The 25,045-nt window shown below is 37.0% G+C and overlaps 1 protein-coding gene across 1 annotated transcript in view; it reads left to right on the top strand.

Annotated features, from left to right (window-relative positions):
- Positions 1-25,045, top strand: part of LOC104408822 (ELKS/Rab6-interacting/CAST family member 1) — a gene marked incomplete at its 5' end in the record, with an annotated part of 177,792 nt that overhangs the window by 45,749 nt on the left and 106,998 nt on the right. Inside the window, 2 exons of the mRNA XM_010018544.1 lie at positions 598-733; positions 19,871-20,002. Coding sequence (XP_010016846.1) covers positions 598-733; positions 19,871-20,002 — 268 coding nt within the window. The remainder of the gene's footprint in view (positions 1-597; positions 734-19,870; positions 20,003-25,045) is intronic.

Below are 25,045 nucleotides of genomic sequence, written 5' to 3'. Positions count from 1 at the left end.
AATAGTTTGTTCTTACTTGCTCTGTCTTGATTCTGTAAAAAGAAAGGGTAGGAAATCCCTCAAAATATCTAGTAAACAAGTAGAACTTGAGGTTGAAAAAAAATGGTTTTACTTCTGGAAACAGATTGCCTAAATCTTGTAGGTAGTCCTCTATAGTCAAGTCATGTTTCACTGGGTTTTTCCTTTGATCCTCCTATTTTCCTTCTTTAGGTATAGTGGTACCCAAACCAAAATAGGCTGTTAGATGTCTGTGGTTTTTATAGGTGTGTGCATGTATGAACAAAGGGAAGATTTCTGCCACATAGCCACAAGAGGGCAGGTGCACCTTTTGATTAATAGTTTATACCAAATAATAATTAAGGGGTTTGTTTCAGAAATGTCCACATTTAGGTTAATAGTAATGAGCAAAACAAAGCATTCTTTTGTCTGAATTAACAGTTGAGGGTAATGCTCAAGAATGAGTTGGTGTTGGTGACCTTCTGGAAATGAAATGATGGTACTTGAGAGTTCCACTCTTCCCCAGTCCAGTTGCCCAGTGCTAGGGCTGATGGGGAAGCATGCTCTGGACTGCGCTCTGAGTGCTCTTCTCTTTTACAGGCAAGTTAAAGATCAAAATAAGAAAGTAGCAAATCTGAAGCACAAAGAGCAAGTGGAGAAAAAGAAGAGTGCACAGATGCTGGAGGAGGCCAGGAGACGAGAGGATAATCTCAATGACAGCTCCCAACAGCTTCAGGTAACATGGGAATTGAATTAAAGCAATATGGCTATTCAGCCAGGCTTAACTACCTTGCTTTCCACTGTACCTTCTGGTCCATTTTCATAGCTGTTACCTAAGAAATTTGTTTAAAAGCACACATCTATCCCAGAGCATCTTAAAGAAAGCAGCCTTTCTGTTGCCTTTGTAGCTTACTCCATTTTCATCAAAAGGAAAATAGTTTTACCTGTCTACTCGATTATGAAGTGCATTGAACTAATTTTATCTTTCTGGTATTGAGTTTGGTGTGACATTTCTTTCTTCACTGCTTTTCTAACAGCCTTTTTATTTAGCTGTTTTGTGTATTTTCCCAGCTGGTTTTACCTTATATTGGTGCCTTCAGTAAATTAAAGATAAGCACGTAAGTATTCTTACAAATTGGAATTATTGTGGGGTAACTGGAGGACCATGTTTTGAGTGTTTACTCATCTTTGTTTGACAGTGAAACCCTGCTCTACCTTGTGAGTCCTTGGTGTGCTTACTAGTCAGTTTGCTTTATTTCTGAAATAATAACATCCTGCTGCCTCACAGAATTAGCTGGTTACCTCAAATCTGCCTAGGTACATGAAAGTCACTGGTATAAAAGCAAATCAAACGTTTCTCATTGTGCTATATGTTAATACAAGATGTTTTATCAAACGGTAAGTTTTCAAGTGCTGTCATAAAAGTGTTGAACTATTGCCATGAAGTAAAGCAAAAATACCATGTTGCTAAGTGAGGAGATAGTAGATGTTTTCCCTGTGACTTCTTTAATTTACAAAAATAGTTCTCCTTTTGGTGAGTGAAAACAAGCATGGAAACAGTAATATACCCTTGCAGTCTTTTAAAACTATTTTTTAAATCTTCAGAGAGAAATCCTTCTCTTAGGTATTTTCCTTTATTATCCTAGGTTAAGTCCTGTTTCCTGTTAGCAGCTATGTATCTTAGTACATCTACAGTGAAGACACAGAATAAATCCTAATAGTTCACTAGCAAAAATAAATGCCCTGGTTAGTTTAACAGATACTTCTTTACTCTGTTCTGTGGAATTCCAGGGGGATGGTTTCAACTCTTTAAGAACTTTTGAAAGAACCACAGAAACATGCGTCCATGTGGAATGCTCTCAGATGCACCATTTTGTGGTTTTCCCCTCAGTTCCAGTCCTTTACATTCAGAGTACTGAAAGAGTTAAGTTCCAAGTGTATGAAAATGATTTCATAACTGCAGACTTTTATAAAAGGTGGGGATGCGGGATTTCTACATCTGCTGATGGGTTTTGTGGCTGTAACGCTATGGCAATCCACAAGGCTCTCATTATGTGGCAGCTTAAGTTTAAATAACACAATCCTCCTGGTATTAGTGAAATGTCTTAAAAAAATCCTAAAACTAATACAATATTTGGTTAGATTTCTAATCTGCATTTGAATAAATCTATATCTTAAGTTTGAAAAGCTAAGTGGTACTTCACATTTGCCTTGCAATTATGTGCATGGAGTATTAAGCAAATGACACTGTTCCACAAGACCATATTCTTGGGTTTTATGTAGCTCTTTCAGATTTTAATAGATGCAGCTTTCTGTTCGGGCTCTTTTCCCCACAATTATTCTTCCCCTTTTCACTTTTCTTTCTTTGAGACAAATGGAATGCATTGGAAAAAGCCTGAAATCTGATTTCTGTCAGCTCCTATGTGCATACTAAAAACTGCTGGGTTTGTTTTCTGATTTATTTTGGTTCAAGGTTTGTTTTTGTAAAAAACTGTGAGTTATGTAATGTGCTTGTACAATTATGCATAGCAGTGGACAGACAGTGGTATTTTGGTTACTGATAACTTTAAGCCCTGTTAAAACTATTCAACACCAGTTTCTGATTCTTCAAAGAGATTGCACAGCTTTGCTGGCAGCAGTGAGGCAGCTTTTGCTCAGAAATTAGGTGGCAAAAAATGGTGCTGCTTTGTATCAGAGTTCTTTAAGAATGTATAGCTGTCCTTGCAATGTCCTATCCAATTCTTTACTTACAAAGTATTTTAGCAGTAGAGAGATCATAGATATAAAACTATGAATGGCATAGTTGGCATGGTTTTACTTTAAATATTTCCTCTTTTTTAATTTCAATGTAACCAACTTATGTCCAGGAACAAGAAACAACTCACCAATTGTCTATTTTGAGGAAGCCAAGTTGTTTGATATTTTTCTCTTTCTCCAGCGTTACTTTGTGGTAGGTTGGTAGTCTAACAGCGAGACTAAAATTAGGAACGAAGTATATAAGTTTATTATCTTTACCTTTTTATATCCAGGTTTTGCAATTAGTGATATCTGTAGAGCAGTCCATACTTTGTTCCTGTTTGCTTGTGCTATGTTTTACTCTGCACTGATGTCTTTTGCTTTCTATATAACTATATGCAAGTATTTCTGAGATTAAAAATAGGCATTATTAAATGCATGTAGAATTTAAGATTGAAGTGGGACGCGATAGTCAACATTGATATGTGTAAGCTACCATAGTATTAATACTACTCAATTTTCCCAAGTGCTTTTCCTGCTTTTGTGAACCTAATTGTCCTGTTTGGGTGGGCTCAATTTTGGAGAGTCTTTCCCCATATTCAAAAGAAGGCTGAAGGGAATGCTTTCATTCACAGATGAAAAAGGTCTGTATGCTCTAATGAAAATATCAGGCTAAGGTAAAATATGGAGTGTTTAATGATAAGTGACAGGTTCAATAAAAACTCCTTCCTTTAGAAGAGCCCTCTGCTTATGGCCTCCCTCTCTCAAGGACTGCAACATTTTGGTTTCCTGGAAGTAAAATTTACTCAGGACTACATTTCAGTTTGTTAGTTATGGAGACCTGTCTTCTCCATCGACTCTAAAGGGCACTACCTTCTAATCAATAAAAAAAATAAATTTAAACCTGAGAGGAACATGGATTTTTTTTTAATTTTTTTTATGGAACCATTGTTGGCTTTGGGGTCAGGACACACAAGCACCAATTTCAGATAATTTTGGTCTTGGTGGTTTTGGCTGGAATTAATAATAAGACATTATGAAATGCTTAAAAATATATGATCTGCATGTTCTTCAGTTGACCGTCTGCAATCCAGTCAAATAAACACGCTCCCAAGCACATACTCCACTCCTCCTCACTCTGTCCCTAACAGGCATGTGGTTTCTTTCTTCCTGAGTCCAGTAACAAAATGTTCGTTTATTCAGAGAGTTCTGATGATGGAAATTTGGTATTTTGGGGAGTGGAGGAAGAATGAAAACCGTAATGTCTCAATTTTAGTGAGATGGATAAATGGCTTTCCAAATTTGTCTTTTCCTCCTGGGTTCCCTTAAACCACAACTCTCCAGAGATCTGAGAGGTTAACGAGTGTCTGGCCTATAAGCAGGATAAAAAAAACAAGCTGTTGGACTGGAGTAGAAAATTTTTGCTTCAAGTAACTCAAGCTTGGCTATTGTGATAAGGAATTGATACGTTGTCTTATCCTAGAAAGGTAACATTTACTGAAATTTCATGATACTCGAATGGGTACTTGGAACTGACATCTGGAAGGTAGTATGCATATTTTCTTGTTCTACTGCTTCAGCATCCTCCAGAGTTTTTAGGAGGAATTTTCAGAATGCCTTGTGGCATGGAGTTGTGTACTATTCGATCTGTACTGCAGCAACTATCCATCTATCTCTAATTGCTGATGACAAACTGTATGTCTGGAGGTGTGTAAAATATATTTGAGTGCTTTAGTGAACAGCTGTAAAACCAAGTAAACTTACTAATTTTTTTTTTCTTTTTCCACACCCAAGTTTAGATAATTTAGTGTATAATTCTATTTTGTGAACTATATATGCAAGTGTATGTTCATTGCTCCTTGTGATGATATAATTCCTCTATCATGTTGACCTTTGAATTGGAAAGATATCTTTCTAGCAGAAAGAAATAAATTTTCAATCTACACAAATGTGCAATTTTTTCTTTGATAAAATTATTTTACCGGGATCCAGACAAGGCTCAATGAAATCAATAAGTAGGCAAATACCTTCTCATCAAACGAGCTTTCTAAATTCATTAAATGTCAACCAAAATCAGGACTTATTTTACTGAAGAATTTCTTCTCAACATGCTGTGATTGGCTCTTGAGGGTAGGGTGGCTGAAGTTTTTTCATCATCTGATCTGTGATGGTGATACCATCCTACAGTGAAAATCTATGGCTTGTTATCTTTGGGCTGTTAGTAAAGAGAGATCTTGCTTCTCAAATCAGTCTATGAACTTGGATTTGGACAGTGTGTGCAAAGCCTCTGGAGAAATGGTTAGATTTAAAGAAAAGTTTTCTAAACTTGAAGTTCAAGATTTCCTCCATAACTTCCTGGCCGTTATCAGCTTTGAAGCAAATTGGTTATGCTAGTTAAGTGGTGTTATATGTTTCCCTGGGATAAGTGAATTTTAAGTGCTGATGAGTCCCTGGCTAATTTTAGTTCCGTATAGACCACTGCCATATCAGATTCCAGCCTTGCCCTCCGGCTGAGTGAACTTTCTTTATCTCATGAGCTCAACATGATAAGGCCCATGAAACTGTCAGCTACTCCATATCAGCCTAGTAGAAATGTATTCTTTAATGCCATCTTGCATCTGCAGGATTTATTCCAGAGAACAGTCTGATGTATCAGACCTGTATTTTCTCATTGAGCTCCGATCCATCTTTGGGCATTATTCAGATCAAAGCATTCTCTTTCTTTCCCTTCCTCTCCCAGTACTTTTTAGACCTGAATTACATCAGGGAGATGTTTTGGCCTCCCTTTCCCTGGATAATTCTCTGTGCTGCTCAGCCTTGTAGGTGTCAGTGTTCCTTGGGGCTTGGGTGTCATTGGTTCCTTGGGTGTCATTAGCACCTTCACAGGTGGCTATAATTTCACCAAATGGTATATTCAGTTCTAGGTGAACCTCCTTCTGCCTTCTAGGATGGAACTTATGGCATAAAGTGCTTGAAGGATATGAATGCGCTTTGCAATTCAGTTTTCAAGAAATTTATTGGCATTTTTTTAAAGGGGTAAATTTTTCTTGTCAGTCACTGTAAAGGATGAAACACTGTTACGTGTTCTTGATAATTAAGCTAAATATTATTTTGAGTTCAGAGAGGACGTGAATCAGTTTTGTACTGACTCAGTATTACATAGGACTTTTTAAAATGAAAATGCAGCAGGTATGAACAAATACAGTCTCTAAAGAACCTCATAAAAAATCTAAATGGAATAAATGTATGTGAATTATTCCTCGTATTTTATTTGGGCTAAACACAGTGGTAGCCAGTAGGTAGTTTTGGGATCAACTGACCCTCCAACTCTTTGTCTGAGAGATTCTGTGACAGCTGGCTGTGCATTAGAAAACAGGATCTACATATGCAGTAGAGACTTTAATACACATCATGATTTGTTAACCATGTAATATTCCAGTAGCAATTTTAATTTCCATCAGCTTTTACAATATGTTACAGAAAATGCAATGTTCCACGAACGTTGTGTTCTATACTTTTTTGGAGGGTTGTGATTTTCAGCACAGTGCGTGCAGTTACTGTAGACACAAGCAAATATTTAACCCCGGCAGATGCTTCAAGAAAAACTAGTTCTTGTTCTTATCACTGTAGACACAAGCAAATATTTAACCCTGGCAGATGCTTTGAGAAAAACTAGTTCTTGTTCTTAACATGTCATAACTCTCCCTGTCAAGAGAGCTTTTCCTGGATGTCCAGGAGAAGTTCCAAAAATGATGACCTTTTAGGTTGGCTTTGCATGAGTTATAGTGAGGGGAAGTTTCATGGGGGGTGAGGTGCATTGATTTGAATTGTAGCCTTTTTTACAGGAATTTAAAATTTATAATTAAGCATTTCTGGATACATCTACTTTTATGACATAGAAAATGTATGTATAATGAATAGACAGCTTCACTTCATATCTCGTTATATATGTGTGAAGTAATATAGTAGTTGTGGACATGCGTATTCTTCATTTGTAATGCTCCCTAGTGGAAAAAAGAGTTAGGCATTTTCACAGTGTTAATACCTTCAATAATTTTTATCATTTAATATCACGGAAGTAGGAGTGGAAAGAAATGCTAGTTCACTCAACAGTGGAGGAATACTGCACAGTAACAAAAATAAGTGTATAAAATGAAATAGCAGTATCACGAAATTACGTTTGCACGTAAAAATGACAGCGATGGATTTCCATCTTAGCAACAGTGTAGTGCACGTAAAAATGAGCTTCTAGCTAAAAAGGAAGGTTTCTTCCCTTTCTTCTGTTGAAGTCATGAAGTACAACTTTATTTTGATGAAGAGCATGAAGACTTGCTAACAGATCACCAGAAAGTAAACGCAGCGAAGTAGGAATAATATCTTGACCAATAAGGATGAATGAAGTCTAGCCCTGCAGCATCTGCCTAGATTAATACTAGTCCTTTCCATCTCCTATCCTGTCACATGTGGATCTGATGGACTTTGCAAGACCAGGATTCTGCATTTACTTGAAGGAAGCTCATCAAGACAAGCTTTCGTACACGTTAAGCTGGAAGGGTATTTTCTTGGGACTAATACCAGTTTTCCCAATTTTTCATACAGACATCCGATACCTGTTTATCCAAACAGCTGCATATGGACAGTATGTAGTAATATGGGTGACCATTATAAAAGTGCAGATTTACCTCTCCAATTTCTTAATTTTACTGGATTTGTGAGATCTTGGTGTTTTAACATTCTTACAATGTGAGTTGTGATCCATGAGCAAACTGTGGGGACAGCCCTGTCTCCAGTTTTAGTAAAGACATTTTTTTTCTGGTGAATGTTTACAAGGTCTGACCATTTTCATTTTGCCCATGTGTGCAGTGTTGCATGTTGAAGCAAGAACAAAAATAATACTTTTTGAACACGAAAATGGTTTGTCTCAGAAACAGATTTCTCTGTTCCTATATGAATTATTCAGTTGTGTTATTAAAGAAGGAGGATGCAGGGTTTTCCTCCATCTAAAATATAATATACATTTCTGAGTATCAGAATAAATATATGATCTTGTTCTTAGATTTGATATGGCAGTTCTTACAGAGACTACATTCTCTGTAAGAAGAGAGATCTTCTACATCTTTCTACATAATCAACGTTTATGACATTAAATACGTTGTTAAGGAAATACCTTCTCCTGTGTCTGACCAAAAGAGAGCACTCTTTATAGAATACCTGTTACCATAACATTTACAGAAACTAAGCTTGAAAACACTTGACATTTGGAATGGATAAGCATATCCCTGGATAGACACTTAGCCATCTGCTCTATTTGTTTTCACTTTACGGTATAGTTTACCCTACGTTTATTATGTTCAAGCTAAATGTATTCACTGCCTTCACATCTTTAAAAAAGATGAACCATTTGACTCTGTCATCTTAAGCAATGTAAAAATGCTCTACAGTCTTGAACAGACAGCTGGAAAAATTTTGTGAAAGTCACTATTTACAACTAGCATTAGGCAGTCTCCCAATTATCCCAGTATTTCCTTAACTGCAAATTGAGATTTGTAGTGAGAGAAAGCCATTATATGGCTTGAGAGTTTTTAATGGAGGAAAGAGGACTCCCTACATCCTAACATTTCTCTGTGATCCATCAGGAATATTATTCTCCAGACACAGTTTCACCCAGTCTTTTCTGCAGAAACATTAGGTGTGAGTGGAAGATGAAACCTGCTATTTGTACTCTCTTGCCTGTTTGGCAAAGAGCAGGGTTGGTACCCTTTATGATATGCCAGAAACTAAGTACAGTGAAGACTGGACAGCTGAATTTGTGCCAGTAACCTTAACCACTAGATGTTTTTTGCATGCAGTATTTTTTTTTTTTTCCAAGAGTAGTATCTGAGTTCAAACTCCTTTCCTAAGAACTGTCAGAGAGATTAATGTAACTGTTGACAGCATGGTGTGGTTCCTGTGAGGAGGCCTCTCCTGAGAGTAGAAAACATTGAAGGCCAGATTTAAGCAAAACAATAGGAGTACATTCAAGGGAAAGAACAGCTCTCTTTTCATTTTGGTGTCTTATTTCATGAGCCTGAGAAATGGCAATAAATTTACATTTTTTCCTTCTTCTGATATTTTTTTCCCATCTCTCTCTCATACAAGATTTTTTTTTCTAACTTGATGTGTTGAAAGTGGTTTCAAACACATCTCTTCCCAGGAATAAAAATGCCCAATTGCCTCAGCTCATGTCATAGTCTCATTTTTCATTGAAATTTCTATTCTGCCTTATTCTTGTTTTACCCAGTAGAAAGTAAGAGGGAATGGGGTGATGATGGGCACCTAAAGGCAGACAGAATTCAGAATTTATTTTAAAAAAATAATGCATGTGGGTTTTTTGTTGGGTTTTTTTTGTTTTTTTTTTTTAATTCTATACCTGTGACAAAAAATGCTTCGGCATTTCCATTTAAAAATTTCCTCTAATTAATTTCAAATAGTAATTAAACCTAATTCACTTCATTCTAATTCAGTATTATTTCTTAATCTTGCTTACTAAGCTGCCCGAGTTGCTGTCACCCTTAAACTACTCTGGGTTGGTTGTTTGTTTTTTTGCGGGTGGAAGTGTGTGTGTTTTTGGGGGTGTTTTTCTATTGAAAAAAGCCTATACTGTCTTTAGCACTTTTCCTCTGGCTAAAATTTACACACTCTTAGGATATATCAGAATAACTGCTCATATTGTGATGTGCAAATATTAGCTGGGATTGAGGCTTACACTACAAATCGTGTATTCATATTTGACAGAAGGTTGTGAAATACTGCAAGTCAACACCAGTCCTTTCAGCTGTTGAATTTTGTTTGAGGTACTTTCAGATCAAAATGCAGGTGGTGAGAAAAACTAAGTCTTCTACTGAAGATTAAGGAATGACGGTCTCCTTAACATTCTACAAAATGTTTATAGTCAATTATTATAATTCATCGACAATTATATTTCATTGACAGTTATAGCAGCCTTCCAGTACGTAAAGGGGCATACGAGAAAGCTGTAGAGGGACTTCTTGCAAGGGCGTGTAGTGACAGGACAAGGGGGAACAGCTTTAAACTGAAAGAGGGCAGATTTAGATTAGATGTTAGGAGTAAGTTCTTCACTATGAGGGTGGTGAGACACTGGCACAGGTTGCCCAGAGAAGTTGTGGCTGCCCCATCCGTGGCAGTGTTCAAGGCCAGGTTGGACGGGGCTTTGAGCAACCTGGTCTGGTGGAAGGTGTCCCTGCCCATGGCAGGGGGTTGGAAGTAGATGATCTTTAAGGTCCCTTCCAACCCAAACTATTCTATGATTCTATGACAAATTCAGTTTAGGACATTGTGTTGGTTTAGTTGCTGGTTTAGTGATGGATTCTGATCTAGCTATATTACCATAGGACAACAGTCTTGGAATTAAAATAAGTATTTTCATGAAAATATTATTGGTTAGCAGAACTATTAAAAAAACAATGTTAAGAAATATTAAACACCGAAACAGAAATTACTGCTATGCCACTGTGCACATTGGTAGTGAATTCATGTCTTGAATAATGTGCAATGATGTGGGCCATCCACCACAGAAAAGATATCGCAAAAACAGAAGAGGTGAAAAAAAGGAATAAAATAGTAAACATAAGGATGAGCTTCTGTTTCAACAGATATTAAATAAATTTAAACACTTACACATGAAAAGAAATGAGTGAGGACAAGAGCCAGGAAGTACTTCTTCCATCTTTACAGGCTGAGAACAACAGATGATCATTTTGGAATGTTTAGGGCTAAAGAAAAACAATAACTGTTTTTCTCTTTCCTCTGAACTAGTTTAGGCTTTTATAGAAATTGGAGTTTCATACAAAGAAGTGAGAATCTATCAGAATGTGAAGAGTTTACACTTCCTTATCCTTTTGGCTTTTATGCCAGTGAATTGAAATGGTAATTTTTATGGAAACTGCAATTCTACATTGCCTGCTTAAATGCTGCTGTCAGTGCAACACTGAAAATACACCAACAGGAAGCTTTTATTTCAAATACTTCATTTCAGTACTTTTAAACTAACTGTTTTCTGATGATGTTAGTGTCTAAATGCCTAACTTTAACTTTTGCTTTTCAGTATTCTGTTCTTACAAATTTTGTCTATTAGGTTTCATGTTCCATATGTGCATATGAATTGACTGCTGCTGCACACCTAAGTCATCTGTTTGTCCTGATTCGTTCTTACTGCATTTTTTTAAGTTTCTGTTATTGTATCCAAGCCAAATATATTTATTTCTTGTATTCGAATGTATGCTTACACTTTAGATACAGTGGTAAAACTGATCTGTGTATTTACTGTAAAGGTATTGATAACAGAAACCAGTTTTTAATCTTTTAAGTAAAACATTTCCCTAAATTAATATGTGCATATTTTGTTAGTAGCTGAATACAGCTGGCTTCCAGGGGGATTGTGGGTGGGTTGGAATGTTCCCAGATGGCATGAAAAACAGTGATAATTTAATTGTGACATGAAATTGGTTTGATGATCTCTAGTTTGAAGTTTGGGAGATAGGGGAACATCTGCATGAGTGAAAGTAATAATGTTGGGCATTTTTTACATAAAGTAAAATGAATAGCGGTTAGCAATAGCATCTTGCTAGACTGTTAGTCTTATCCCTGAACTGATGGTTGCTTTAAAAGAATTAGTTGCTAGCACAAATACAATAGCTGCTCTACTATGATGAAAATCAAGAGAGAGGCATCAGAGACTAAAAGGAATGTATGAGACCAGAGGCAACTGCAGGAATTCCCTTCAAAATTGAAAGAGCAGGAGAGATTCAATGGCATCAGCTGCTGACTAAACATTTCCTAAGTGGTGGTGTATCACTAGCAATTTTTGTCATATGTTCAGCTATGAAAAAGGGGGAAGACGAGAAATGAACTTCTATAGCTGGCTGTCCACGCATGCTGCTTCTCTGCTCTTTTTTTGCTGAATGATTGAAAATGAGCAAAGAAAGGTAGGTCTTACAACTACTGTGATGTATTAGTACAATGATGATGACAGGACTGACATTGGCAAAGAGAGTTCAGAGGACTAGGGCTGTATCAAGGGAATAATGTATGAGTTCAAGCTTCATATTAATATTAATATTGCAGTTAGTTAAAACTGCCACTGTTTTTTTTTTTTGCTGTAATCCTATATCAATTTAGGATCTTGAGTCATAGTACTGATTTATGTGTGAAGAAGAAATCCTTTTATAGTAGCATTTTCCCAATTAGCCTCTCAAAAACCACCCAATAAAATAAAATAAAAAACCAACCAGCAGACAAAGAAAAACCACAAGCCCCCATAACAATTACATGCTTTTGCTCAGTTCAGAGCATTTTCACAACTGTATTGTCAGCCTTGGGTCTCATTCCAATAGTCCATGCAGTGACCCTTTGCGGTTAGATAGAAGTTTAGTCCCTGTAGCTTTTAAAAAATACAAATGTGGTAATTTGCAGCAGCTGAAGCAAAATGTTAAAGCTGTTGGCACCCTACTTGAGCTGCTAAATGGTAAACCTGGTTGTTAGTATTGGCATGGTACTTAACTCTGTCTAGGCTGTTGCTGATGAAAAGTGCCTATACGACACCAACATACCTAACTGATTGCTGTGTTGGGAGCACCAAGCTTAGAGTAACAGGAAAGAAGTGTCAAAAGCATGGCAGCTATCAGGAAGAAACGTTGCCAGTTTCTCATAGGAATAATCAGTTCTGCCTTTCCCTTTTAGGCCTGTGTAATAGTGTCTGTAACTGTCCTTCTTTTCTTCCTCTCTGTTCTCCTTCAAGAAACGTATAAATAATCTAGATTGCAATGGAATTGCAGAGCTTTTTGGTGGGCATAATTCAACTAGTATTTTACTGTTTCTTACCCTTTCTTACCGTTACCACAAGCTCTGTGTATTTTAGATTGCTCCAGGTGTAGAATAAAACTGCTATGTATTTTGAAAACACTTTTTGAAATAACACACCTGAGTGGTAACAAAAAATTTCTTGGAAGAAAACAATACGAACAGCTGGAGTTGTTCACACGGTTTTGTAGACGTACTGTATATTGTTCAGAAACATACAATGGGTACACTGTATACAATACTTTTGTAGCAATTTTCAGGCAGTAATAGCTACATGCACAAGTTTTGTTAAGGACTTCATATGTGTTCAAGAAGTAGGGTGAAAAATTAAGCATTTCTCTTCACTAAAATTTATTTTTCTCCCCTTTCACTTCCCTGTAATTTAAATTAGATCCATTAATAGTAATGTATATGTATCTGGGTATTATCTGTTACGGTCCATCTTTAGAACTGGTATATTTCTTTTCCAGTTTTCAGGGGTTTGGATGGAGTTCTTTCCTATGTAAATATGTTTTAGGGACAAATGCATGTATGTTTTGCCCTTGGGATTATACATGTGTCACACATGGAACATGATTTACATCTCGACATACCTCAAAATTATTCCTTTTAGTATTAGCTGTCATTCAGTACTAATGCTATTGTATAGGAATGCCATTTCTTGTGTATATTTTGCTGCTTCTTTGTGACCTGTAAGTTTAAGAACAGAAATGAGTTCACATAACTTCAGATGGATGAATTAATTCTATGTTTATTTTCTTACCATGTAGAGAAGAGCTTTTTTTTTTTTTTTTTAACTGATGCTTACCACTTCAGTTAGCTTCTATGTAACTAAGCTTGGTACCAATACGTTTTCCATCAGAAATTTGTCATGTTACTTTACAGACATATTTTACTCTCTCTATGGGTTTTTTTCTTTCTTCCTTTATGGGGTAGGTAGCCACAAGAACTTTGTGCAGGGTAGAGCAGCTGCCTCCCTGTTTTTATTCTTTATATTTTACAAACTTTGGTAGCTGAGCACATTTTATGATTTTCATTTATGCAAATGTTGATACAAATAACTTTTAAAGTGTGTGTCTTTCCCATGTATACAAGAGCAGATGTTTTTGTCAGCAGCATCATTTTTAGCCCTGTGTTACTCTTGAGTGTTGTCCTGACCTACAGCAATGATATTCAAGGGACATTGCTGTCCAAGCACCACTCCATTTCCTACCTTTCTATTTCAAAGGAAAAATTCACTGGCCATTTCTCATAAACTGTTGGTTTCTTAATGATTTTTTTCCCCTCTGTGCTAATTTTAGTGCACTGTTTGAATTTATCATGTCTGAAAATAATTTTATCCATTTTTTCTTTTTACTATAAATATATTTTTGTTCTTTCTGCAACTGATGATCCACCAGTGCACACACATTCTGGATGTACACATCTCTTTTGCCATTGTGGTGCTCTCAGAAGAATGTACTCATTGCCTTCTACTGTCCCTTGCGTTTTCAGTATGGTATACGCAGTGCTGTGGCCAGCTTTGTTGCACTTCCCTCTCAACTCCTAGTGGAATGAAATTCTTCTATTGCAATTTTATTTCGTTGTCACATGTAGTTATTTTTCTGCATTTATACAACTTGTCAGGCTTGAATTCCAATCCATGTGTCTTATTTGGCAGATACAATTTCCCAGATGTTGACATGATGAGATAGCTGTCATGCATCTTATGTCTGACCTCTCCAAAGATGAGGAAACATTGGTCGAGGAGCTCCTGCTTGGCAGTTTCTGTCTCTTTAGCTCTTAGACCGTTCCTTTCATTCAGGAACTCATGACAACTACATATGCTGTTGATGTACTTATGAAAAACCCCTCTTTGGCTCACTCTGTGAGACACAGGGACTTCATATAAACCTAATACTGTATATACTCAGCTTCTGCCTAGACAGACAGAGGTTTCCCAATCATAGATAACCCCCAGTGCTGAAGTTCTTCTACCAATTGAGGGCATCAAGTCAGCTGTATGCAACATTGATGATAATAGTATTAGTATTTGTGGTTATTATATAAACTGTCCTGTTTATGCCCAGCAATATATACAGTAGCAGCTGTTTACATGGTTGTTCACCTCTCTGTTACTTTATTTTTATTTTCATTATCTCTGGTATTCGATCTCTGTTTATCTGTAGTTCATGCTACATCTTGGTACCAAGCTATACCAACCCTAAAGGTATTTCCTTCTTCAGGAATTTATAAAGTCACCTTCAGTTCCACTCTTTAAGACAGCATGCTTTGGAGTTTTTCATTGCCATTTTCTTCAGGAAATGGTAATGAATACAGTGGGAGAAATGATCCACCATGAACATCTCTTGTTTGGAACGAGTTGCACAGGGACCCGGAACAGTCTTTTTGAGCTAGATTCTATGATAACTACCATTCAGGTTATGTACCATGGTGATCTGGCCTACATTTACCCAATGTATATTCTTGAAAACCCATCAAGTCAACGTATTGTCTCATCAGTGTAAGAGGTATTTACAAGTGACAAGTTTGCATGTTCTTCTTGTTCAGAGACTTGATTTCAAGTACTTGGTCAGCACATGGAACCGAATGAAGAAGCCTCACCGGAATTTAAGACCCTATGATTGCTTCTGAAATCAAATGCAACTGTAATTTAATCTTTTGGTACCATCACATTGTATATTCTTTCAAAGGTCTTAAGGTCTTTTTAAAAAAAGCTGCAGGTTTTTACAAGTATTTTTCAGAGAAAGCAGAGATCAGTTAACAAATCCGTTTGTTTTCATCAACTGTCCTCTTCTGAAGAGTAGCCTTCCCATTTTGGCATAGCATCTTTCATAGCAACCAGCACTGCAGAAATCCACCTTCCGTAATTTAGTGAGAAGTCTTTGGGCATCTTTCGGTAGACTTCTGAGATGGCAGATCAGAAGTCCTCAGTAATGAGCTGACTACAGCAGAACCTGTTTTTCCTCTTCACAGTTGGTGCCCATACTGGTTATGGGTGAAGACAGGAAGCAAGGGAACTGCATGGAAGAAATTTATTAAGATTTCATTTTTTCCTGTTAATTAACCAACATGCACTTCAGAGTTGCAGAGATCTTTAGAAATAGGTCCTTGTGTTTTTTAACTGCAAAATTCCTAACATTTGTAGATGGCCTGCCTCCAAATGTGAAGAATTTATTGTATAAAAAACTAAATGACAGTTTGCATCCAGGAGGAAGCTCTAAGTAGTACTTGAGGCAGCTGACAGTCCTGAGTTCCCAGGTTCCACTTACTTAGTGGAAGGTCAGTTCACAAACCAGGATTTTTCTTTCTAGGGAGAGTTTTATTCCATCTAGAATGGACTGAGATCATTATCAGCAGGTTTTTTTATCTAGGTTGTGGCTTCTTGAGGAAATACGTGATAAGAAAGAGCAGTAGTTCACAGGAATAAGCGTTTGTAATGATGCAACGATTTCACTGTTTAGGAAATAATTTATTCTTAGTTCAAAACGCTTCCAGTACTGTATTCTTCCCTTCTGGTTTATGAAAGCACACAGGTAAAACATGCTGGTGCATTAATTACAGGTTTATATGGAAATCATCTTTCCCTGCCTATGTGATTGGCTAGTCCTGTAAATATTTTTAACATATAAAAGAAGCATTTCACTGCCTTCTCAAACTGCTACTAATCTTTCCCAAGAGTTAACTAAAGAAATCTACCTTAATTCCAATTCAAAGAGTGCAATTAGGCCATAAAGACCTTTCTGAGTCTAGTTCAAGACAGTTATGAGGAAGTTTGCCAGGATACCTCAGATTTAATTGAACCTAAATGCTTCGGTGAAAACATACATCCTATTTCATACACTTACATAAAACTTCATGACAGAATACACATCACATGAATGCAGGATAGATTAAATTGATACATCCTTTTAACATGTATCACTTGGACATCCTACCATTTCCTTCCTGAAGTGAAAGAAAAAGCTCAGAAATGTGCATCAGTCACACCTCCTTTTCCTTTCAGGCTGTCAGACAGACATGTATTGGAATGAGTTTTGCATACGAATCAGCTATGGGGTCATAGGATAGGTAGCAAAATTTTTTACTGTGCCTGAACTCTTGGCACTCCTGCAGTGTCAGATGGTGTTTTCATTTTCTTTGTGCTGCCACCAGTGAGCATAAAGGCAGGGCTATCTCCTCTATCCCAGTTTAATTCCATCTCTGCCGTGCGATCTCATGCATATGGGACTTGGGAGGAGAGGAAGGGAGGGTCACGGAGATATTTGGGTAAGTAATACATCTTGAAGAATCCAGTTACTGTACGGGTAAGTAATATTTATTTGTTTTCTTTTTGAATATTCTTCTGTATAATCTTCGTGAAAGGAGACTGCCACTGCTTATCATTCTGTGATTTTGTCAAAATACAGGAAGATAAATTTACCCTCGGTGTCATTCACATTCTAATATATATATATAAAAAGCAACTCAAGTTGTACTCTAGTCCACTGCTTCAGACGATCAGCTACTACAGGAAAAAAAAAGTCATAACTGTAGTTATAATTAACAGAAGTTTTTCTCCAGAGTTTAAAGCTAATTTATCACAGTAACGATAGAACACTTCATGTGACTAAAAAGAGGAAAACAGCAGTATGGGTTGAAGGTCAGCGTGAGTCTGTCATGTTTTCAGAGTGAGAGCCAAACAACTGGAAAAACATGCCAGTATGTTAAAAGACACATGCTGGTGCGCTTTTATTTACTTTTTCTCTAATTAGTACGTTTTGTTTGAAACAGCAGTTTGTATTTTAAAGAAGAACAATTCACATGCTAATCAATTAGTCATGAATCAGAAAGTTGGACACAAAGCAATTATTTAAAAGAGTAGTCTTGAGACTGTTCTGCCCTAGTGGAGGTGCTATCTGGCTAAGCAAAAATCTCCTGCTCCTGACAGGCATTGGTGTGGTTTTGTAAGGTGGTTACACACATTGTGACACCGTTACAAGAGTGAACTTGCACATCTTTTAACTAGGTTTGTCTGAGACAAAGTGAAAGCTTTTATCTGATCTCTCCTTACTGGGTGGGTTGTTATTATTAGACTAAAGTTAAACGATTGTTATTTCTAGGCAGTTGGTTGTAGTCAACACTGGAGTATTTTGACTTGAAACCATGTACCATACATGTTTAAGTTTGTGTATTATTTAGGGAAAGTAATTCTATATGAATATAGATTTTTTTTTTCAAGTGAATTTAATGTGTCACTCTCTTGATCAGTATTGTTACCACCAATTGCTCTTCTGTCTCTCAAGAGTTCACCTGTCTGAATTGAGTACTATATGGTATAAAGGTTAATACAATGTCAAATTCACCTCTTACCTTATATGTTAAAATGTTTTATTCTGCATTCTTATTTTAAAGCACATTCCATTTTACATGTAACTGTTCAAATGAACCATTCCCACTTGTGTGGTTTGAAATGGAGAGCTACACTTCCACACTTGGCTATCTGTCAATAATGTATCAAGAAGCACAGTCAATATTTATTGTGTAATGCAGATAAGCAAGTAAATATTCATGTCTGGCACAGTAAATATTCTGAGGTTTTTTGTAAACTTGTTATTCATCTTTTGTTGTGGAAGATATTCTCAGTGTTTCAGAAAGATTCAGATAGTGCTTAAACATGTTCTGCAACTCCTGTTTTTGAAATGTAGATCTTAGTTTGTTTCTTTAGAAATCAGCAATTACTTCCCCTGTGAAGCCGCTTTGGAAAGTAACCATCAACATGCCTGCAAAGCCTAACAAACACTGTCGCCTGTGCTAGTGGTTGAATACTAGCCTTTCTCTGCACAAAGGCAGTGGTGCCAGAGGTCTTGCACTGGTCTGATATAGAGCTTTGCATCTCTGCTGGAATACTCTTGTTGAAAGTGGCAGTCTTAAGACTGCCAGAAATGGTGTTCCTATAACAAGTATCCTTGGCGATATATCCTAAGTCCTTGAAAGCAGGAATTAAGGAGTAAGTCAGGTTCGTTCTTTAAACTCCAATGACTAATTCTTGCATTATGAAGGTTGCAAGGTCAAATTTTTTTCCAAGTCAGTCATCTTTTTCCTTATTCTTTATATGGTGTGAAACACTTTCAGAGAAACAGTGGAAAATTTCAGTCCTAAATACAAAAGGTCAGAAGACAAAGAGGTAAATCTGACAAAAAGCAAAATGCAAGAAACAAAGAGAAACGTTATTTATTCTTCCACTACTGCTGAGATGGCTAAAAAGCCCATGTGTTAACTTAAACAGGCATTAATATCTCATCTGAATCCTATGATCTAAACCAATCTGCAAGTCAAGAAATGCAGAAATCTTCCATCAAGCTGCTCATTTCTGATAGATTCGTTAAGTAGCCGTGGTCCAAGACATTCATATATACCTGTCAGGACAGCCTGCTTTGCAGTATTTTGTTCAAGCTGTTACAGCAGAAGCAGGAGATACACATTTATTTTCCTAGCAGTATTAAAGTAAGGAGGGTCTTCTTTACAAGTAACAATACTATTAGTTTTGTATATATTTTTTCTAAGGTACACTGTTTATATAAACCAGTAAATCAGTATGTTTTCTTAGAAGCAATACAGTTTTCTTCCAAGGTCTTTGAATATATGTGGGACATCTGAACTTGCAACTATGAAGATGCTCTTAATCAAAGAATAAATTTTAAGTGAGTCTTGTTACTTGAATGTCTGAGATTCAGACAGTCCAGATGAACCCTTCATAATTCCTAGAGAATTTTTGATTAAAAACTTCCGTAAAGACTTAATCTGAACAGTGGAAAAATCTGTTGGGTTAATGTTTACCTTTCTTCCCCTGAACCTGGAAATGACAAATTCCAAACTTGCAGTGCAATGTTTCCCTTCTTACCATGCCTGCTGATGAATGTGTGAACAAATGGGCAATGCCTGCTATGTTCCCATGAATTCTGGCTTCTGTGCTTCTTTGGAACTGCTTACTAATCTTTATTTACCAACAACCTTTGCTTACTTATGCCGTATAATCTGAAAGGACTGTGGTATGTCCAACACGGAAGGCAAACACTTTTTCTTTCAGGTCCTGCTTTGCTAGATTTCTGCTTCTCTTTACTGTAATCTTCCTCCTACTCTTGCATCACCTCATCTTTCTCTCCTCTGTGTGAAGATAATTTGCCTGCAGTTGCACCTTGGGAGGGAGAAACGCATTTTGGTTGGCGTAAAACATGGTTGATTAAAAGGCTGTCATTCCAAACAAGCCATCTTCACCTAGTCTCCCGTCATTTTCCAGGACAATCTACGTAAAAAGGATGATCGGATTGAAGAATTGGAAGAGGCACTCAGAGAAAGTGTTCAGATAACTGCAGAGCGGGAAATGGTGCTAGCACAAGAGGAGTCAGCCAGGATGAATGCTGAGAAACAGGTCTGCAATCTTATAAAGTCACTGGTAGTCTTCCTAGGAAAGTAACCAGACAGTAAAGTACAATTTCCCTACTTTACCGTGAAACACAGATGGTTTTGTTTGATGATCCTGTATCACCGTTCCAACATTAGGTAACAACTCAAAAAGTCTGCAAAGCCTTCATGATAAGTTGTATTTCATAGGTAATGTTTTCTTGAAGTTAAAAAGAAATATAAGGTATGCTGAGATTTAAAATATTAAGTAGTATCTCTTCTGATCTGTCATACTTGTCAAGGCTATCTTCCTATGTGTAACCCTACACAGGTTTACTGTGTTGTTCATTGAAAGTGTTTTAAGACGATGATTTTTATTAGCATAGTTGGGTTTGTGAACCGTGGTCTCATTGCACTTGCAAAACAACTGGATAAAGAGACAAATCCCTTGGCTTGAGCCAAGCATACACACAGAAAATACACATTTGCGTCTTGAAGCCACAAGCATAAACTTCTATGCATTAATTGATTCTGTGCCACTGACAAGATGCTCTGAAGAATCATGTATGTGCCTGATTTTAACTCACGTAAGTAATCATTAAGAAAACATACCATAAGTAGTGAATAAAATTCGATGAGAATTTGATAAAACTTTTAAAGCAGAAGCTGAACTTAGCATTCTTACTGTGCTTTCTATGAGTTTCTTCAATGTTTTTCACTGTTCCTTACTTGACAATAATTAGCAAACGAGCATTTGGTCACTTGTGGTTGCATTGCAGTGGCATGATCTTCTCTTCGTTATTTAAATAAAAGAAGTTCTGACTAAGTGCACTTTAGAGCATTTTAAGAGGTTTTTTCCGACATATATTCTTCTATCACAGACTTTAATGAAAAAAAAGATACAAATATGTTAGTAATAATCAGAGTTTTCAGGAAGAAAGCAACTGTTTCTTTTTAGACTGGAGTCAAGCTCAGCTATTCACTGATAGTTGTTTTGAGGGTAATTCTGGTTGCTGTACCCTAAGATCCTAGACAATGTTACAGAATGTGCTTTCAAGAATGCCTTCTTTCCAGTCTTCTTGTAGCCTTTCAAAAATTGCATGAAACAGAAATGTTAACTAGGTAGTGAATACCACATCAAAAATCAGATCTCCTTGAAAGGAAAATACATAGCTCACAAGGGAGAAGTTTCTATACTGAGATGCAAAAGTAAACAACACAGTATGTGATTTGATGCCTAGGACATCATAATGTTTTAATTTCTTTGTTACAAAACAAAGTGGCCATTTCTATATTCTTTGAGCACCTAGAAGCATATAGAACTCACTCTTCTGTGAAGCCTGTGCTTCAAATGCAGAACAAGATGCATAAGGCTTCATGAATTTTTTTGGGGAAAGTTGTAAAGAAGGTAGAGTGTGTTAATTTTGTAGAGGTTAGAAGTATCTGAAGTTAGGGAAGTAAGCACAAAGATGAACATTTGCACATTCTATGCACACATAATGTGGGTCTTTACTAGAGGATGGTCATAGGTCATCTCAGTATTAAAGTGAAAAGTGAGTGAAGTACAGTTTGCAAAGGACGGGCAGCTTATATGTGATTCGTTAGCAAAGAGGCATGCTGGTAGTATTAACGTGATCAAAGCTACAGACAAGGAGATTACTGCACAAATGGGCACAACCTGCATAAGAATGATTTTTGCTTAGATCCAGAGACAGAAGAAATCCTACCAAAGAACTTTAGTAATACAGATGCAGTTAGAAAAGTCTTATATTTGAGATATTCCATTTAAAGAAATCCTGCAAGTTTTTAAAAATAAACTTTAAAGAAGTTTGAGTCAAAGATACTATCAGGATTAACAAAAATATGGAAGTTCTGTCCTAGATGGAAAAAAATGAGGTAGTGAGGAAGATTCAGTCACAGGATGGAAAGGAGAACTCTTTTTTAGCATCTTGAGCATGAGGTCCTCATAGATGTCTCCAGTGTGAGCTGTTAGCAGCAGATTTAATATGGAGAGAATAAATAAGTCTGGGTTAGTAAACAAGGGAACTGTTGTTATTGAAGTGAAGCTTTATTTAGGCATGAGGCATCCTAAAACAAGAATATGGGAAGAGAATAATGCTTTGGAAATGTAGTTTGGCAGTAAGGAGGGTTTTCAAAAGAATTCACCAGCAAAGCCTGATGAGAGGCACACAATGAGATCAAATGGTGAGAGCTTGGTGAAAAGAGAAATACGTGGTGAATGAAGAGTTGGAATTGGGTGTACAATCTGAAGATGAGTCAAGGCAAAGAAATGTGGAGTCTGAGGCTCAATAAGCCATAAGGATCAGTGAGAGAGATTGAGAGGAGAGGAAATGATCCAAAATGAGTAAGATTTGTGGGAAAAGATTGGTAGAATATGGTGAGTAACAGTGTTGCGGGGGAAAAAATAATTTGGATGTTGCAGTACAGAAGGAAGGAGGAAAAAGAAGGGTGGATTTGGAAGAGGGAAAAGTCGACACCTGTACCTTCAGTGGTTGACAGCAGTGTCTTACTTCAACAGAAGAACTAAACTGCCAGCTCTGACTAGTTACAGTGTTTAAAATATGACCAACAAGACGGCATGAAGGAAAAGCAATTGGATTGTCTTGTTCCAGTCTGGACCGGGAGAGCCGCTGTGCCCCATTTGTCCTATGGGATTTAGTTTTGCTGTAGGATAAATACAGTCAAGTAATAAAGTGCTTGCAAGTAGCTTTTTTTCCAAGGTGAGGAGGAGACTTTTCTTCAAATGTTTTTCAGTTCATATTCCTTCAATCACTTTAAAAGAATGGCCTCTTTGTTTTATTATGTTCTGTGGAGGTTCTTTGTAGAGTTGTGAAAGACACCCTTAGGTAGCTTCAGAGTTTTAAAATGCAAAGTCCTGGTTTACATATGATATTAATGGCAAATCCTTTGATTTTTTAAAATAACAGGTTAGGAACATTCCTAGACCAAGTAGGAGTGATATGTGTGATTTTTAAAATGTCGATGTTGTCCAAACTCATTATAATTTGCTTTTAATTGCATGCTTTTTCTTTCCTCTCTTCTGTTTATCTTGTTTTCTACCGTTCTGCCGCTTCTCTGCTTGTCTGAAGCTGTTTAATGAATCAGTGCATGAGGTCAACCATTTTGGCTTTAAGTGGTTCAAGGTATGAGGACATGTCATTTGTGTGTACCTCTGCCCCAGTATTTAATGTTAGTTTTGTAGCCCCGTGTTGTGTAATCGTACCCTCCAGCACGTCATGATGTATGGTTTCCTGCTATTTTACAGGCTTCATATTTGAATTACAGTGTCCATGAAGCTACTCAGGATTTCATGGTTCTCAGAGACACATTTCAGATTAAAATCTTGCTCTTTTTAATGCAGTGTTTGAAAATATCCTCGCAGCGTGTATTAACTTTGGCAGTAGGTTAACTGTGTTAATACACTATATACAACAAGATGTCTCCGGCTGACTAAAGTGTTCTTTCACTGTCCTGGTGCATCTTACCATCCCTTCTCTTGCAGTGGAAGGTAGGAGGTTATCTTCCATATCAACTTAGTCATAATCAGCACTGTTCCCAGGACAATGCTGGAAACGTGTTTCGATCTTCATGAAAGAATAAGGCCCTTTTTGTGGAATAAAGTGAAACAGAAGTTCAGGTTCATTGATTCAGTGTCAGTCAATAATTAGTGTCAGGTCCTTGGCTAAAGGAGCACAATATTAGAATTACTTGCATTTTGAGCTTCACTATTGGAGGGCATAGTTCATAAATGTATACTGACCTAAGGTACTTATGCCCTCCCTCACTTCACTCACTTTCACTCCCATATTTCAGTGCACATCCCTTCAGTTTTTTGAGACTCTGGGTTTCTGGAGCTGTGTTGTGAAAAAGACTGTTGTGATTTGAGCCCAGCCAGTAACTCAGAACCACTTGACTGCGCTCTCACTGCCCCCTTTCTTCCCTGCCTTCCTGCACGCAGGATGGAGAGGAAAATTGAAAGAATGTAAACCCCATGGGTTGAAATCAGAACAGTCCAATAACTAAAGTATAATGTTAAACTGCTACTAATAGTAATAATGACAAGGGAAATAACAAGGGGAGAGAATACAAAACTAAAAGGACAAGGGGAAAAAACCCAAACCAATAAACACAAGTGATGCACAATACAATTGCTCATCACCCGCCAACCGATACCTAGCCCAACCCAAGCATCAGTTTGCCCTTCCGGGCGACTCCCCCCACCTTATAAACGCACTGCACCAGATACTAGGAAGGAGAAAAATAACTGTTACAGCTGAACCCAAGACAGACTTAATTCATGGTAAGAATGATCTGATTTTTTGAAGGACTCTTTTCATGGGCACCAGTTTGCTGATCTGGTTGATGGATCCCCAGGCAGAACTTGAGGCACATCTGAAGGAACATTGAACTATGGGGGTAGGACTGAGAAGTGGAGGCAGGAATTGCTTAGTATTATTACTAAAAATATTTTTACCAGAAACTGTTATTGTGGCCTTTACAATAGGCTACTATTTCTATGAGTGAGATGGTGCACTGCCTGACTGTAGCATGTTTCTTTATCTTCTTTTATTTCCTTCAAATTTGAAAAGCAGTAGGTTTTAGAAATTTAAATAGTATTTCTGCTGATAGTAGCATCTCTGTTCTCTCTGTTCTCTCATGAGTATCAACTCCTGCTTCAATGCACTCTCTCTACAGTATAAGCTACCATCTAACTCCTTACCCTGTAATGTTATGGCAAATAAACACATGAAATACTGGGCATTACTTGTTCATTCCTTACTTAAATGGAAATTTGCAAGTTATCAGTCTGATCTTGACACCTTCCATCAACTTCTTTTGAAGTTACAGTTCTCAGTGGGAAATTTTAACTGAGGTTAGTATGTAGACCTATAAATAACTACATGTATGTTCTTACACCGTATCTTTTTATCCTACAAAGGGTGGGTTTCTCTGCTTTGCTTTTTGAGAAGAAATAGAAGACTGAATACTGTAATATTAATCTATTGTTTGAACGTATTTTCTTATGCTAATTCCTTTCTCCCATTGTCTC

This window comes from Nestor notabilis, unplaced genomic scaffold (assembly GCF_000696875.1).
Source record: "Nestor notabilis isolate BGI_N333 unplaced genomic scaffold, ASM69687v1 scaffold5557, whole genome shotgun sequence".
Lineage (NCBI taxonomy): Eukaryota > Metazoa > Chordata > Aves > Psittaciformes > Psittacidae > Nestor > Nestor notabilis.
The sequence above is the reverse complement of the archived record's forward strand: the minus strand, read 5'-3'. Positions and strand labels throughout refer to the sequence as shown.